Source organism: Neodiprion fabricii, chromosome 5 (assembly GCF_021155785.1).
Source record: "Neodiprion fabricii isolate iyNeoFabr1 chromosome 5, iyNeoFabr1.1, whole genome shotgun sequence".
Classification (NCBI taxonomy): Eukaryota; Metazoa; Arthropoda; class Insecta; order Hymenoptera; family Diprionidae; genus Neodiprion; species Neodiprion fabricii.
In genome coordinates, this window is record NC_060243.1 from 3,436,513 (window position 1) to 3,454,521 (window position 18,009).

Consider the following 18,009-nt stretch of genomic DNA (forward strand, 5'->3'; position numbering starts at 1 on the left):
ACGATAAGAATTCGAAGGAAAAAAATTAAAATAAAATAAAAAAATGAAAAAAATAAAGATAAAAATAAAACAACAATCGTCCTACGGATGCCTATGACGAGATGTTGGGGAGGTCGTGGATATTTTAATAACCTCTGCCACCCGCTCAGACCGCGGTGTGGGCCGCGTCATCGGAAAAGGTTTAGGCAGAGCCGGTGTACGAGTGTTGGTAGAGCGGATGATGGTACGTTATAGGATGGTACAATATAGCGCCGAAGAGGAGTTGAGAGTCGGAGCAGGAGTAAGTAGACAGAGCAACGACCTGAATATCCCTCGACACCCGGCCATTCCCTGCAACGGCCGGTTTTCATCCGGCGCGTTTGTAGCCTTTCGCTTGGACTCGCGCGTTCAATGGATCTGCGGGATCTTCGCGCTTCTCTCTCTCTCTCTCTCTCTTCCTTCCGCTATTACCATTATCTTTCAGACCGTACACGTATTACAATAAATGCAAGTCTGTAAATTTATACGCAAGAAGAGTGCGGTCGTTCAGCCGTCGCGGTTCTATAGCTGTTTTAGATATTGAATGGGAAATGAAAAATTTAAATAGAAATTAAAGAAGAGGAGGAAGACGAGGAAGAGGAAGCGATGCGGGAACTTCTGCAATTTTATGTCTATCTACACCACCGCCACCTACCAACAAGTGTCGAGAAGGGTGATAAACTGAGAGGAGGCACACAGTCAGCGTCTCGGCATGCGCTTTGCCAACGCAGATCGAGCGGAATGAGAGAATGACGATAAAAAGAGAGAGAAAGAGAGAGAAAAGCGTCGTGTGTCGGAGTGTCGATGTGTCCCCTCGAAGGTTGAATTTTGCATAATTATAACCAACTTGCACACATACATCGTAAGCAATATCCAGCATGTAACGCGATAATGATTATTCCAGGACTGGTCATTGGTTATGTAGGTACAGCAGTTGTGACAGATGTTTGTATAACAACCCTGGTCTCATTGTCATTGTATTTTTATTTATTTTTTTTTTTCAAATCCGACCAACAATTTGTGTCCTTTCTTTCCACTTCATCAAGGTATGAGAATGAAACCGTCCAACCAAACGTTCATAAATTTATACATAAAACGAACCATCCGAAATATAGCTACTATATCGATATAATTGTACGTAAAAAGGTTGACGAATCCAACGATTTTCTAATCAAATCATCCGTTTATCATCCAACGACGCTCTATACCCTTATAATCCTTGCTACAAGTGCTTGCGAGCATTTTATAAAATACCTATCCAACACCGATTACGACGTGAGTAGGTACAACGGAGAGACACGTGAAACCATAGAGGTAATAAGATGAATCACTCTAGGCGCATTAATCCTCCACCTCCTCCTCCCCTGCCAGTGCAGCGATTAGGGCGAGAGACAAGAACGAATAGACGAGAGACGAGGAGAGGACACGTGCCGACTGTCGGTCAGTCGAAAACCACGCCTACGCCAACTGGCAAATCTATTGCCGGATGACGCACCTCATCCCCTCCCCTTCCGCCCCTCAATGCTCACACGTGCCCTCTTTTGCCCCCTTTAATTCCGTAGTTAAAATTTTTTATATATATACACAACGTACAATCGAAATTAATTCGAATAACATGAGACGATAGATAAGAGGAGAAAAAGAATATTCGACTGGAGGTTAAAATGAGTTTCAAGAATTACTCGTAATTCACCAATTCTGGTATAAACGAAATTTTCTGAATCATTTTCCTCGCTGTTGATATACTGATACGGCACGACGGATCATTTGGTTTATTTGTTAATTTGTAAGTGGATATCAACAGCCCGCGAGTTCGTTCGACCCTTTTTCTATATGTAATAACACGCCGATCGTCGTTTAAAAAACTATCAGTCGTGGTATACGATGGGACGAGGAAGAGGAAATATCGAGTTACAGATCCAGTCTGCAAAGTAGGTACAAAGTCGTCGTTACAGTCGGGAAAGCTACTAACCATGTCTCATTGTGTACCGCATTATTCGCGTCGTTTTAAATAACGATGAAATGAAATCGAGTAACGACCAAAGTATATAACGTTTATGAAAAAAAAAAAAAAAAAAACTACACTTTGCCGCTGGTGAATATCATATTCCAAATGTAACATTTTCTCTCGGGGATTAATTATTTACCCGTATAAATTATCAAACGATTAAGCATTTATCGCATTTTTAAAGACAAATTGTGAAAAAGATAATATCAAAAAGCCGAGACCTCAAACATCTAAAAATATATGTTGTACCAAATTAGTACCGTTGAAAATTTTCCGTCTTTTATTTAAGATATGAGTTTTGAATCGTTGGATCGTTTATCGGTTGATAATAATTGATACACCGGATGGAGCCGATTGAATATTATCCCATCAAGCATCGAGCTATTCAAAATGCAAATTATTGGTGGTGATATAATTTAGTGTAAAATAAATCACACGAAAGAAAATATATGCATGTAATATACAATGAGTACATTTCCTTGCGAGGCACGCAGAGTTTGTCGCATCGATCGGTAGGTGCCAGACGAGTTCCACACCTTTATAGGCTTCTTGGCAGACGGCGGAAAGACTCAATTTACGTCGATAATAACGTTTAATTTGCAAGCGATTTGATCAAAATAAACCTGTAGAATTCCCGCCGCAACTAACGACGGGCTGATGATACTTGTAGTAGTATCTCAACTGTAACTAACATCAGTCAGAAGTCATCACCCTCGGATTGGTCGGCGGAGTTCAATTTCCGCCTTTATTTCTCCCCGATAAACATTAATTTTATTCACGAAAAGTTCAACACCGATAATCATTGTATACGACACTATACAATAATCCACATAATTAACCAGGCAATGTAAAGTATTTAATTTAATAGCGAATAAAAATCAAGGCCTGCCGGCAAAATTGCTGCTGATGCTGTACTGTAAATAATCTGTATTTAATGTATGTAAAGTAAATTTATACATCAGCTAGTATGTGTTTCGTTGATAAAAGTTTTCTTACTCGGGGAGAAAAGTGCAAATTATGAAATAATAAGGGAAGGAGAGAAAGAGAGAGAGACAGAGAGACAGAGAAAAAAAAACAACTAAATAAAATGAAAATACGTCAATCCGATTCGATAGACAATAATTTTGCGTATCGTATGAACAAAATAACAAATATAAATTGACCTGTCGTAATCGCGATACCCAATAATCGTTAGACGAACTCTTTGCAAGGTGTTTCGTATTTCTTTTTCTTTTCATTTTTTTTTTTTTTACTTCTTCTTCTACGTCTTCTTTTCTTCTCCACAACCACTTCGAAATACGCGATAAATGGCGGCATCGGTAATAGAAAAATACGTAACTCGCGCGTTGCGTAATTTGTTTTTAAAACAGGAATCCTGACCGAATCAACGAATATACGATTTTTTCCCTACGCGCCAATCGACGATAGATAATACTGCATACATTGCACACAGGGGGTAGGTGGAGGGGGGGTTGGGGGTGGTAAATATGTATGTATACCTTTTTATACGTAGGAGTAAGAATCGTGCATGAATATCTCGCACAGCGGGCGTGGCGTTTCGCGACTAACTGAAGAAGATTCCACCGGTTACCGAGTCTTGTTCCCCACCGGCACCCCTTAACCCCCCTTTTCTGTCCGACGGCTGCGTGACTCACTCCTCAACCCCGTCTGGCCTCCGAATCCCCCCCCCCCCCCCGCTGCTCCTCCCGCCGCCCGCAACTTTATGGTGTTGTATACCATGTAGGTAAAATACATAACGCACGCGACATAGGCGGGGCTGGTACGCGTCAATCGGACCTAACTTCGGACCTCGCCACCTTCGGTGTTCATCCCCCTCCCTCCCTCCCGACAAATTTTAAAAACTCGGTATTTTAGGAAAGAAGTTAAGTTTTGCGCGATGCGAGTCGTAGAGTGAAGTCGAAAACGATTATTGCAAATACGAGAGAGAGAGAGAGAGAGAGAGAGGCGAAAAGAACGTTTTTCACGGAGCAAGAAATTGAGGTTAGGATTTGTTCGGAACGGCGCATGCGCGGAGTACAGAAAATACCAATTTTCAACTCGTAGGAGTTGATGGTGGCCGTTTCAGCAATACGCGCACGCGCATTCGCAGAGTAACTCGACCGTTATAGAAACGGGTAACTTGTGTGTACGGAAAACGTGCTCGTGTTATATAAAAACATTTTCAAAGCGCATCGAGTGTGAAAAGATTGGAGAGGTGACGATTTAAAAATAAAAAAATTCATCGTAGCGAAAAGTATTTGCCACATCGTGCGAATCGAAAAATAATTCGAATATTACGTGCTTACTTACAGATTGTATTATTAGCAACGACGAGCGGACGATTTACACGCTTAGTAACGAAGCGCGACGCGGACGTCGCGCTATTTTTTTTTCTTTTTTTTTTTTTTTTTGCACGAATTTATAAGTTATTTAGCACAAGTTTGTTTTACATTTTCCAATGTATCTCGCGTAACAGCACGTAAGACGTGAATAATTTCAGGTAAAGAAACATGCATAATTCAATTTGAGAAATTTGACAGAAACGATGTCATGCTGGATATATCGGAGAACGTACACGTTCAGGAATTAAAGTAAACGGGTGAAACTTGGTGATTTCAAAGTAGGCGAAAGAATTTTATATCTTTGGACGATTTCAACGATACGAGCAACGGATATCATAAATTTATACAACCGCGAAAGTCTAAGTTATATAAATTTGTACTTGCTTTATGTCGGATTGCTCATTGTCAACAAGAGGAGGCCCGCATTGTTGGATTACTGATATGCCTGCTGCTCATTGAATTCACGTATAACTCGCGTGATGCATAATAATTTCATTACAGGGAGTTTAGTCTCACATCTCAATAACTTTTTTTCAATAATTTCTTTTCTTTCATCGTATAATTATTTAATAATTTCAAATTTTTTACACATAACAGAGGAAATTGTAAAGTATAATACAGCAAAAATTTATTGTTCGTTTTTGACGTTAAGTTTCACCGGTGTGACCGCCTGAAGTTAAAACTGCCTGACGCGATATCTCAACTTTAAAGCATCCAAGAAAAACAAATAACAAAGAGATGTGTAAAAAATTAGACGATACTAAAAAAAAATTTATTATAAAGACGTAAAAAAAAATAAATAAAATAAAATAACAAAAAGGCATTGAGATGTGAGACTACCTCCTTAATAAATAATACAAAGGTTATACGGTAATATTTTTCCTTATATTACACCCCAATCGATTTTTAGCAACCTGCAGCAGAGTTGTATGTAATATACCATTCGAGTTTGATCCTCGTCGAAACAATCGAAACGTGACCGGCATGTGATATATACCATAACAGACAGGGAGAAGGCGTGTAACATGACGTAACATCCTGCAGCAGCCAGGAAACCCGCACGAGAAGAGAAACCGAACTTCTTAGTTGCGGTAAGAAATAAAAAGGCGTTCCCTAACTCCGAAGGAATTGCACCGTAAATGTATTTGTCCTGTACACCTCTGTGTCTGCATGCCATGGCTCTCAGGATGAATTAACCTCTCGAAGAGTGCCGGAAAGTCTAAATATAGTCTCTGCCTGTGATCGGAACTTAACATACGCTATATGTATGTATCATGTACATAAGATACAGACTTGAGACTTTCTAAAGGGGAATAAAGCTCTTAAAATCCCGCTAGTCTAAAAGTTATAAGTATGTATATATGTTTCTTTGTTTCATCCCCATGGCTTTGTCATCTTCATACATATACCATTGTTGATGATTGTTAATCATTTTGCATCATACATTCTTGTACATGCGTTCAATTTCATTACTAATATATTGTTATTGCATAATGCACATGGCGTACTTAAGTCTAACCCGGTAATAACCATAATTAACCCTCCGCCAATCCTGACTTTCTCACTTATCGGTGTCTCGGAATTATTTTATCGTTGTGTAACCATTCAGTCGTTGGAAATTCGTTAGATAAGATAAGTGTACCAGTTATTGACACGTTTATATTCAAAAATTATAAACTGACGTCACGAATAGTAAATTTCTCGACAACTAAAACCAATCGCCAGAGGTTTAGACGCTGCAGATTTGTTTCTTGATAATTACAGAACCAAGGATCAAACTCGTACAACCAAAGAAGGTGAATAATTGGGACAGGGTCGATAACTGGTACGCTTATCTGACAGGTCCGAATGGTTATATGATCAGGTTTTGACCCCCGGTTAGTGAGGCGAGTTAAAATGTGCAAGGAGTCCAACCGTGCACCTGCAAAGGTTGATTCTAAAACCGGAATAGTGTGTACAAGGATATATATTGGTTTAGATTGTTATCGCGGTAGAAAACCAGAAGCGTTGAACAGGTGGAATGCGTTATAATTTGTTTGTTATACTGTGAGCTATTGCCGTGTGGTATAATAATCGCGCGTTACACTGCAAAATGTCATTCATCGCCATTGCAACGTGTGTACTTTCATAATTTCGTTGCGTGACGGCGCGGTACGTAGAATTAGCAGCTGGTATAAAGTGGTATAAATGTGGAAGTGCGACAGCGACACCGGCGAGTTCTTGTAGAGTCAAGCTCGCATAGCAACGTCGTGAAAGAAGGAAGCCGTCCAGATGGGGAGGATGACGTTACGGGACACGAGAAAAATGTAAACTGACGAGGCGACGACGAGCTGTGTAACCTTTCTTGTTCGTAAAGTAAGCTCTTTGCCAAACCAGAAATTCGACATATGACGCATTCTTCATTTTTATTTCATACGTTTACCACGGAATAAGTATTTAACGATAGGTTAAAAGTTAAGGGTTAACACTACTCTAGGATTTTAGGAAAATCCTACCCCCTTTTTTTTTTAAAATATAAACTGTTTTCTTTTTTTATTAACAACTTACTGCTTATTTTTTGGCCAAACATGGATTCATTTTTTCAAAAGTGCTCCATTTCGACAAAATTTTATTTAAAAAAAATAAAAGATCCCTACATATTTCTATAGGCAATAAGTATATGTGTAGATTATAATATTTTTTGGTTTTTTGTCCCAGGTCTTAATAATTTTACGAGAAATCCGTCCTCCCGTGAAGGAGTTTTAAAAAAAGATGATTGCAAAAATTGTCTCAGTCGCCGACATTTTACATCAAAATGGAGATAATTTTTTTTTTTTCTTTTTCATAAAATATTATAAAAATAAACCCTCTCCAAAGAAATGCTATTCCTCGTTTCATGCTCTCGAAATAAAACGTCAAAGTTGGACCTTTTTTCAGCCGTTAAAGTGGTGTTGCCCCCTTATAAGGAGAGGTGGGAGTATCGACCGCAGAGTTTTCAAACGTGAGTTCGTGATGGGCTACTTCAAGAAAAGTTGAAAAAACACGCTTGTAGCTGATTTTCGCTCGGTAAAATATGAAGGCCCGGCATCGACTTGGCCATTTTAGTCGAACATTATTGCGCCGAGTCAACTTTTATAACAAGATAGTATTCTATGGTTCTTGGGCTCGCTGAATACGAGTCTGAAATCCGATTTCAAAAATTCAAGATGGCGTGGATCCAATATGGCCGAAGAAAATTTCAAATTTGATCAAACAGGGTCAAAAGACTCTATGCAAGGGTTTTTGGGGTCGCTGATTGGATTTGCCATACTAAATTTACATAATCCGATTTTAGACTGGTAATCAGCGACCCCAAGAACCTTTGTAAAGAGTTTTTTGATCGTCTTCGAACGAAATTGAAATATTCATCCGCCATATTGGTTCCGGCATCATAAATTTTTTAAATTTGATTTCAGATTCGTAATCAGCGACCCCAAAATCAAACAATTTATGTAAATCACGTGTATGTGTAGAGGTGTACCTTTCTCGGAAATAAATTATTGCAATATCTGTTTCCAACAATAATATTTTACGTTGTTACCGCAACAATTACTCTCGAGTATTGAAAACCTATTAGTATAGCAAATTGATATGAATAAGAAATAAGAATAAGAAATTGATAACAATATTTATATAATAATAAAAAAAATAACAACGCTTAAACGTCATAAAAATATTACGTATGAGAAGAAAATCTAATCCCGGATACGGCAGATTTATCCAAAAGAATTATAATTAATAATCGGAGAATATCACGCGGTCAGGCAGGTCAATCGGCCGGTGAACCGCATCCACATTTGCGAGGCGATACGCGTACCGCGTATGATAGCTTCGACGTATGTACATAAATAATAGCCACGCATACCTCGGCGTACGTTAGGTATCCATATACCGTATACCTAATCGTAAGCCAGATTGGGACATTACTTTGTGATTGTGCGTGCATGCCCTGAGAAAAATTTAAATTTCAAATCAATTAAATAAATAATAAAATTGTATTTCTTCAATATTCGGATATAATGCCGCGGTAAATATTATTCGCTATATATTATATAATATACTAGGTATACGATACTGAAATAATTTTTTTCGACAAATACAAAATAATAAATTTCGGGATGTATCTCCTCGCAAGTTAGTCAATATCGTATACGAGATTGACTTTTTGTTGAGAATTTATAGCCAAATAGATCCTTAATTACAATGCCGATAATAGAGTTTATTGGGATGCTGTGAAAATGTGTATTCGCTGCAACGAAATTGAGATTTCCTTGGATAAATGAAGTCCCCGTAGGAATTTGCGGTATGAGCATATGACTCATGCAACTATCCAGTATTACCCGCGAGGCTATAATTAGTCCTCTGGCATATAGCGTAACACACGCTTTTAACTCGAGTATTAAAAGTCTTGGGATGAGCGCAAAACGGCGCAGAAAATTGTATGCATACGTATCTCGCGTGTACATATAACGACGGTCTATTTCGGTGCGAAATTTATATCGGGGCGGAAAAATTCCATTTTAATTCTCATTCCCCGAGAAAGTGGGACAGGGCGGAAACTTCGTCGCCTCACGCTCGATCGGAAGTAGGTAAAAATCGCTAAATCGATACATCGGAAGCTGTACTTTAAGCGAAATTGTTCAACAATGCATCCTACTGTCCTCTACAGACATGTATATACGATAAATTCTAGAATTGGACGGAGCTAAAGCGACCAGTCAATGTCAGGCAAAATTATTGTGTCAGTTTTTCGGAGATCACAGGAAATCCTTGCGAAATAACCTGGCGTTTGTAAAAGAATTTGTGTATGTATTGCATACACTGAAACTCGTATCCGGATAGCTCGCAGACTTTATTCACGTGTGTGTGTGTGTGTGTGTGGGTGAGTAAAAGCAGACGCCCATTAACTGACAAGCTAACGAGAAAGTCAGTCTACCCGGTTGCTAAGTGCCTATATAGCACCTACTTGAATTTCAAATACGAAGAAAAAAATATTGTACAAACAAATTTTCTTACAAAGCGTAACGTGCATCAGGCCGATTCTTGTTTTCGATTTTATCAAATTTTTACACAAACCGTCCTGCAATTTGGTTCCAGATAAACAAATAAACATCTTCTCTGAAGCGATTAGTATAATCTCAACCTTAACAGCCATCGCGCAATTGTTGTCATAGAATATTTTACAGATGAAGCTGATATTTTTATCATACATAATTATTATCGATTCTCACGAAATTCTCACAGCGTTATATTTACATAATTTTTTTTATTCTTCTTTGCAAACGATTCGTACTGCACGACGAAAAATTATACATATATACGTTACACCGAAAGTGTATCACAAACGTGGTTATTTCGAACGACAAAGTCGTACACTTCATAACTATAATTCCGTGTAAAATACACTCACACCTTGATTGCACGTACATTAATTTTTTATGAGTTTCAAGTCTGTCGGTAACGTCACTTTAACGAGGCATATTCAGAAAAAATCTTTACTTTGTTATTAGAGAAGAAAAAAAAAAGTCAACTCCTTGAAAGTCGTTCTAAAATTCTACAACAACCGTTTCTTTCCATGATATTTCGTTAAGTTAACGTTGCCGTAACTTCAGCCTTCTATTTTTTTCTACCTATTGCAGGAAGAATAAAATTTGAAAAACTCTTACCGTCTGGATTTTACCGAGACAAAAGATTGGTGAAATGATTTGTCTAGCGAGTGATGCAAAACGTACGGCTGGTTATTTATACGCTCAACATTTCTGTAGTAGCACCCGTACAACAAGGTATAGAAGATATGTAGTAAATTGAAAATCAGAGCCGTTTTTTAAATCCTCTTTCAGCCAGACTCGAGTACCTATGCCTGCAGCGGCTGCAGCTCATTGAGGATAAAGAATAAATTGATCCTGGCGATTCCTCGGTGTGAAATGTACGTTGATCCCGTACGTATACCTACACAATATAACGCAACGTTGCCCCGATGAATCACGAATTGCGAAGCCCCGGGTTCCGATCCGACGCCCGTCGCGTCGAGCTGAGAATCGCGAAAATCTTCAGTGGTTCTCAAACGATACTTTACTTGCCACGCTACGCTTGCTCTGGTATCGCGGTCACCGTTGCAACAATCACTATTATCAACAAACTACCGCTAAGTCTACGAGAATGGAAAGAGAGGCCAACAATGCATATGGCAAACGAGATGTGTTACAATTTATACGGTTGACGAGGGTGTCTAATTTACAAACGATTGTGACGTCTCCGGAGTATCTATGTACGTACATACTATGTAGAAAAATATACAGGGTGTCCCGAAATTTCAGGCAATAAGTAGTTTTTACAGAAAACACAGGTTTGTCGTTCAATTTTTTAAAATTTATTCGTGAAGTATACAGTATGTCGAATGGCTTTGTTGTTTTATTGAAATTTTCCATGACAGTTTTGCCTAAATGTGACTGAATTTCGTTCACAAGGCGGTCAGTTTCCTCCTTCAAGTCGTAAGTGATCGTCGGCTTGTCGACGCAAACCTTGGATTTAAAAATATTAAAATCTGATAACCAAAACGAGAAATTAAAGCTGCAGAAAAATTGCAACAAAGTAGTTCGCATGTGCGTGAAAATCCGTGGAGGTCGTTTACCCGACATGGAATTCCACACATAACCCGAACGTAAATTTCCTAATCGCAAACCTGTATTTCCCATCAAAATAACTTCTCGCTTGAATTTTGAGACACCCTGTATATACATCAGGTTTTGCATGAGTATCATACCCTTGGCAACAGCCCCGGCATAGTTGTATCGCAATACTACGATCATATTAAACAATGGAGTTCGCGGAACCAAACCATAAGACGTAGTTACTGAAGCAAGACAACCTCCTCGCCTCCACTTTACCAAGGTTTGAAAAACCTACCGCGGGTATGATCGTTCTCTGAGTACCGCTTCGCTCCGAAAGCTCGACAATAAATATTTCTGCACCGTATTATTGACGTGGAACAAACTTTGCCGATATATCCCGGTCATCTTCAAACGGATTAAATTCGAGTCACTGCTCTGACCATCGTCCGCATACGACGAATTAACGCCAAATTACACAACGAATTTGAATTTTCCTGTACACCTATAATATGCGCCAGGTAAACCCGACGTGTCGCGACGACGAACGGTGGGATAAAAGGGGGGGGGGGGGGGGATGCTTTAGTCAATAATACCGTCTGGCGATCGCTGCGACGAACTTCAGACAGCTGTAACCTCATCATACTTGGAAACGTCTCGCAGTTTATGTACAACTTTGCTGATCCGAGCCCATAATTGTGGTTTCACTCTAAGCTCGGATAATCATCGAAAAAACTCGGACGATATGGAAATAAAGAAATAACAATAGATATTTTTTTTTTTTTTTTGTGACAACGAATATGAGAATTGTATTTACCTATACGAGCAAACCGGCTTATTGTGGTTGCAATAACTTAAAAAAACGTCGAAAAAAAACGAACATAAAACGAAACTTGAAATACAATTCTACATATATGTATTCGGAAAAAACAGCCCTCCGTCACTCGGAAGCGAAACTTAACTTTAATAAACGTATATTTGTTATAGGATTCGATATTTCTGACGAGGTTTGAAGGTTTAGTAACGTTATGCATGCGACAATGCATGTTAAGAGACTTCATTGGATTGTCTAAGATTTGATAAATCATAAATAAAATAAAAAAATAACAATAAAAAATGTAACCACGTTTTGCAAAGCGAACTCATTGTGAGTCACCCTAAAATTGAGCAATAATGCATTTTTCCCCTTATATATATATACATATGTTTCGTTACGTTAACGTTACTAACTTCAGCCTCGTTATATTTCTATTTGTCGCAGACGAGACGAGACTAGTTCGAGTGATTGTGAACTCGGATAAGCGAGACTTGTACTGTATTCATTCTGCTTTCGTCTGCTTCCGCGAGTATTTATGACGAAGAATACTCGTTTTACAAGGCTCGGTGATGATGTGTGAGAAACGAGGCACGCAACATTAATCATCCCTTGCGTCGCAGAATTACGTGGAGGAATTTAGCTTTGTCGCGGATAAAAAACTCATAAACGGATGAAAATGCGTCGCACGCACGCGACTTCAATAAATCGCTTTCCAATTCAATCGATTCACGTTCCGTATAAAGTAACTAGGCAATCAGGCAGCCGGATCATCGGCAGATTGCTATATTTCATAAGCTTTACCAGTTGCAAGCTGTAACGTTCGTGTTTGTAACTTGGTAAAGGCAGCTAATCGTAAATGCAGGGAACTGAATTTTGCTAAATTCATATCCAAAAAGAATCAGTGCAATCACGCTACCAACTTCAAGCAACAACTTATAAACCACGAACCAAAACACTATCGAACTGGTAAATAATTATCGCATCGCGATTAAAAATAGGTAAAAAATACTATTTCGCAATGAATTAAGTTGTGCATTAAACAGCAATATCAAAGTATCGAGTCATAGCTGCACCCGGATGAATCACCGGGTACCGTATATATAGCTATAACGTAAATACAACGTGTAAAAGTGTTAATCGAATATGGTGACAAATCGCGGTTAGTCGTCCTTCATTGGCAAGTGACGATGTCTTCCTTAACTTCGGAACTTACCTCGAATTTAAATCTGATCCGTGTCGTGTTTACGGTTGATAGACCGTATCTCTGGGACGGATACGGACAGCAAAATCTACGCTGAGAATCCTTCCAGGGTATAAAAAAAAAAAATAACAAATAACGAAGCACTTCACTCGCTGCACGAAATGGATTAAGTACAATATCAGACCGAACAACGGTCCACGTTTCGAACAAAGAACGAAGCACTGAACGACGGTTAGAGAGGAGCCTAGATTTCGTTTCCGACACAGTTTTCCCCGGTGTTAAAACCGAAGCCGCACGACGCGAACTGTGCGAGATACGATCAGGTCAGCGATTAATTGTAAGCGAGGTATTTTGCCCGGCCTGAATCGCGCCTGCACTGCAGATTCGGACCTCGAAGTAGGAGGAGTAAGATGTTGGACGGGGGTGCAGGGCGTTGTAACCGTGGGGTAAGGACAATCAATATGCCTGTTTGGCTTGGTAAATAACGCGGGCAACGGTTTCTCAGGGATGATGATTATTATTATGTCCCGATGTTGGAACGCGCAGCTCGGCCAACAGATGCCAAGTGAATGAAGCGAATGCAGCGTACCCGGCAGCCGGCACCAACCAACCAACCAACCCCGCTGTCTCTCAAGTTTCGACGAGAGTTTTCGATGGATTCTCTCCGACGGTGGACGACGTAGCCCGGCCGGACGTTGCGCTATAACCGCACAATACTTACTTAGCCGTCGTGTTATCCTTTGCCTCGGTTTGCTCGCTTTACACTTGTCTTTCGCCACCTCGCCCCGTGCCTTTGCTCCGCTTCGCTTAACTTTCGTGTCTATTTGGTTTGTTTTGGTACGTAGCCGACCCGTGACGTCTGTGACGAGGACCACTGGCACACGTATTGTGTGTGTCATGTACTATACGACACGAATAAATACGATCCGTGTCTTTTTTCTTTCCCTCGGATTATTTTAACTGCTGGGAATTTCTCGTTGTTACGAGCCAATTTTAAATCGTGGTGTCCGGTGGTCCTGGACATGTCTTTGAATTTTGCTTGTCCTCAAGATGTCCTGGAAATATTCCATTTTCAATGCCCTTGAATAACCTGAAAATGTCCTTGAATTTGTTACGGATTTTTTACCGGACACCGTGTCCCTGAGGACACAAATATTGCCCGTGAGATATCGCACGAAAAGATAAATTCGAGGATTGCACTTTGACGCCGATTTGCCGCGGCTTAGTTATTTTATCTAGGTATGTACAAGCTGTGGCAGCGGTTATGGAGCCGGAGGAAATAGGTATGCAATCATTGTTTCTGTGTGCAACGGTTGTTGAAGTACGAAAGGGGCATGCCGAAGCTATAATTTCTAGATTATTAATCTAGACTAAACATCTAGGCTGGAATAGAGAAGCGTGCATTTTTATAACGGTATAATTACAATTGTAATTCAAGCGAGTCCTTAGATTTCCTCGCGGCCAGCGTCGAGCCAAAACTGGATAGATACTTGTGGCCTAGGGTGGTCCTTATTTAGGGTGCTGATGATTTTTTCCGTCCCACCTCGTAAATTGACTTCAAATATCTCAAAAACGATTGTCCAATTTTTTCAAATTTTCACCTCAACTCAAAGATCGTCCGCTTTGTGATCAAAGTTTTTTTTTTGGAAATAACGTGAGAGAACCTTTTTTTTCTCAGTATATATTTCATTGTTTTTCCCATGTTATTTCCATAAGAACCTTCGATCGCGAAGCGGACTTTCTTTGAGTTGAGGTAAAGATCTAAAAAGGAAATGAGGCAATTGTTTTTTGGATTATTTGACGTTGATTTGGGGGGCGGGGTAGAAAAAATTCTCCAACACCCCGAATAAGGACCACCCTACTGTGCCCGGCATAGCGGGGGAGGGTAATTTCCGAAGAAAACCAACTGATATTGCCACCCTGATTACAGATTTCGTACTTTTTCATGTATCGCTGAATTTAATGGTGTCAAGGAAGGATGTGCAACGTAGTATGCATGGGGCGTGGTTTAAAAATCAATATCACATGCAAGATTGATTGGAACTGGCCGATCGCGAAGAGACCTGGATTGGAAACATCTCGTCTACCTATGGATCCGACGCTGTATCCAATACCGATACGCACAGGTACGAGGTACGAGAGTGATATGCGACACCGAAAATACATATAGCTTGGCAAATTTGACACTGACAGTGCGAAAGTTGCTGGGCACCGGTAGTGGCATAAAGTAAGTATGTACAATGTACATACGTACATGTAAAAGAGCATCGTGACCGTTACATTAATGATCGGGACTCGCGGACGGTACGTAAGAATTGGATATCATGTTACGAGCTAGGCACGATCAGGATAATTCATCCAACAATTATTCGGTCTATTTGCATATCGCGGCAAGCGCTGATCATGCGAGTGGCATAATTTCTCCAATTTGGCACGGCCGTATACATATAGTAGCCAAGTGCCGGAGCGAAGGACTTTACCCTTTCTTACCACCTGTTGTAGATCAATTTTTTGTATATTTAGAGAATTTTTCGCACATATTACTTTGCGATTTTTTGCTATTTCTTATAATATGCTGGTGGGTTTTCAATACTGGAGAGTAATTGTTGCGATATAATGTAAATTATTACTTTTAGAAACAAGTTGATTGTAAAAAACATTTATGACCGAGAAGGTCAACCCTCTACACGTGTAGTATACATGTTTCCCATAAATTGTATGTTTTTGGGGTCACTGATTACGAATCTGAAATCGGATTTAAAAAATTCAAGATCGCGGACCCAATATGGCGCTGAAAACGAACTTAATACCTACCTATACAAAATAGAGTTTATTCGATAATTATTTTTCCCTGAATTTCGACATGCGGAATCCGAATCGACGATTCATTTTCTGCCAAAATGTTCATCTTCCTTCTTAAAATAGTTGCGATTGTCTATACGGCTATAGTGGCTACCGGAAAAAGTTCTAAACTAAAAATTCTCGCCTTTTAATTTTCAATTTCTACAGATCTTGAATAATCACCAATATAAATGACGATAAAAGATTTTTTTTTAAAATCTTTCGAACGAATCCCGTTTGGTATATTCAAGTCTGCTCGGTGTATCGACTAATTTTTATCCTCATTTTAGAATTGGGGGCGCTGGCCTTCTCACTGGGTCCGGGCGGCATAATCCGTATAAGCGACGCTATCGCCGGTCACCTTATACCTAGATAGGTACAACAGTGTCACGGTACAACCAAGTAGTCAGAACATCATACCGAGATGTACGACTACTTCAAGTTTCGAATGTCTCAGCGAGTCTGCGGCAAAGCATGTAGACTATCCTTAGGCCCACGTAGCTATTACCCGTGTTACAATGTAACGGGCATTCGTTCTCAGTCATGCTCTGCTTCTCGTGCGCCACGGAGGTATGGGTAGGTAAGAAGTAAGAACCAAGAACCCACGGTATCCCGTGGTTTTGCCGGAGTGACGGACACGTTTTATACAGCGAATGGATTTGCGCATGTACCAACTTCGCGACAACGAACCCTGGTGAACCCGTTCTTAATTCTTCATTACACATCAGCGCTTCACTTACAATTAAACGACCAGGCATAATTCCTGTAAAATTTTACCGAGGTACAATATTTTCCAGATTGTCTGATTCACCGTCTAACGGTTGGATAATTCGTAAATTGCATATGCGTGCATACAGAAATACAATTTAGGGGGGCGTTTTGGTTTTCTCGGTGTAAAATCATAACTATTTTTAGGATTTTCCTCGGTCAATTTTTATCCGATCGTCTTGAAATATTGACACATTTTTCAAAATTTGTTAGATTCGATTTTTTTTTAATTTTAACCCCAAAAGTTTTTTATAAAAGTTATTTTAATAATATTTTGTTCATTATTGTATACATTAGAATTTTTTTTTACATTTGGACTACGAGCCGAACCCGAAAAGGTGTTTTTAACTGAAAAAACTTTCTCAATCTGTTACAAGTTGGACAATGATGTCAGGAGACGAGCCACCGCAGCAGCCCTCGAGCTTGGAGTCATTCCCCATGTCGCCAATTTTTTATTAATATCAATGAAAAAATTCTAAAATGTTCTTGAAATTATAAATAATAAAGCCCTCAAACTCAATTTGCTCTAAGTGTTTTCATTTTCTTGAAAAAAAAAAAAAAACACCTAAAAATAGGTATAATTTTAGACCTTCCAAGTTATCCCCCCTCCAACTGAAGATCAAAACAAGTTGCGGTCATGATAATAGCCAGAAAATAGGGAAAATTGAGTTTTTCTTTTTGTTTTTTTAAATACTCACGAGGATCGTCTCGCAGTTGTTGGTACACGAGGGTTGTAGCCATGGCCTCGCTGACGTAATCCCAGAGACCGTCGCACGCAACGATTAAGAAGTCTTCTGTCCCGTCCAGGGGAATACATCTTATATCCGGATCCCCTGTCACGTACGGCTTGTATTGTACATCACCTGAAAAATACACTTGTACATGTACGTTTGCATACATAAAAATGTCATGGCGGAGGCATGAGAAAACAAGATATACAATTATGAATATTGATCTGACACGTGCAATGGGGGCCAATTACCAAGGTTGTTAACCCTGGGCACAAAGTCACGTTACATGTACTTATTTATTAATTGAAAATGAAGAAGTATAACAAATAAAAATATTTCCCTCACATGAGTGAACTTTAAACTTGGATTAAAACTAATTAATTTAATCATTAAACACCAGCTTTTAACTTCTGATATGTGCGAAAAAATTTTACGCTCCATATTTATTATTTCTCATCGCGACTCTAGATAGAATTGTACGACATGGCGTACAATAATTTTCTGCGCATATGTACATAGGTATAAGCTGCGTTTAACTATCGCTGTAACAGATGATAAAAACAGGTAAGCTGAAACGTTTTTCAAGATTGTTTTTCTCGCATGCACGTAATTTAAAGGATAGGCAAAAATTTAGTCACTCTTATCAAGTGGGATTTG

At 39.4% G+C, this 18,009-nt stretch overlaps 1 protein-coding gene and 1 long non-coding RNA gene across 5 annotated transcripts in view; one reads left to right on the forward strand and one right to left on the reverse strand.

Annotated features, from left to right (window-relative positions):
• Nucleotides 1-18,009, reverse strand: part of LOC124182076 (mucin-5AC-like) — a 43,018-nt gene that overhangs the window by 13,545 nt on the left and 11,464 nt on the right. For 3 of the 4 annotated variants that reach the window (XM_046568875.1, XM_046568874.1, XM_046568876.1), the window contains one exon: nucleotides 17,320-17,484. In XM_046568875.1, the coding sequence (XP_046424831.1) occupies nucleotides 17,320-17,484 (165 nt within the window). Of the gene's footprint in view, nucleotides 1-13,733; nucleotides 13,927-17,319; nucleotides 17,485-18,009 lie in introns of those variants that run through there. The other variant, XM_046568877.1, reaches the window with a different exon arrangement.
• Nucleotides 14,760-17,322, forward strand: LOC124182091. The gene is made up of 3 exons (XR_006870692.1): nucleotides 14,760-15,239; nucleotides 16,144-16,634; nucleotides 16,999-17,322. It is a non-coding gene; the product is annotated as an uncharacterized LOC124182091 (long non-coding RNA).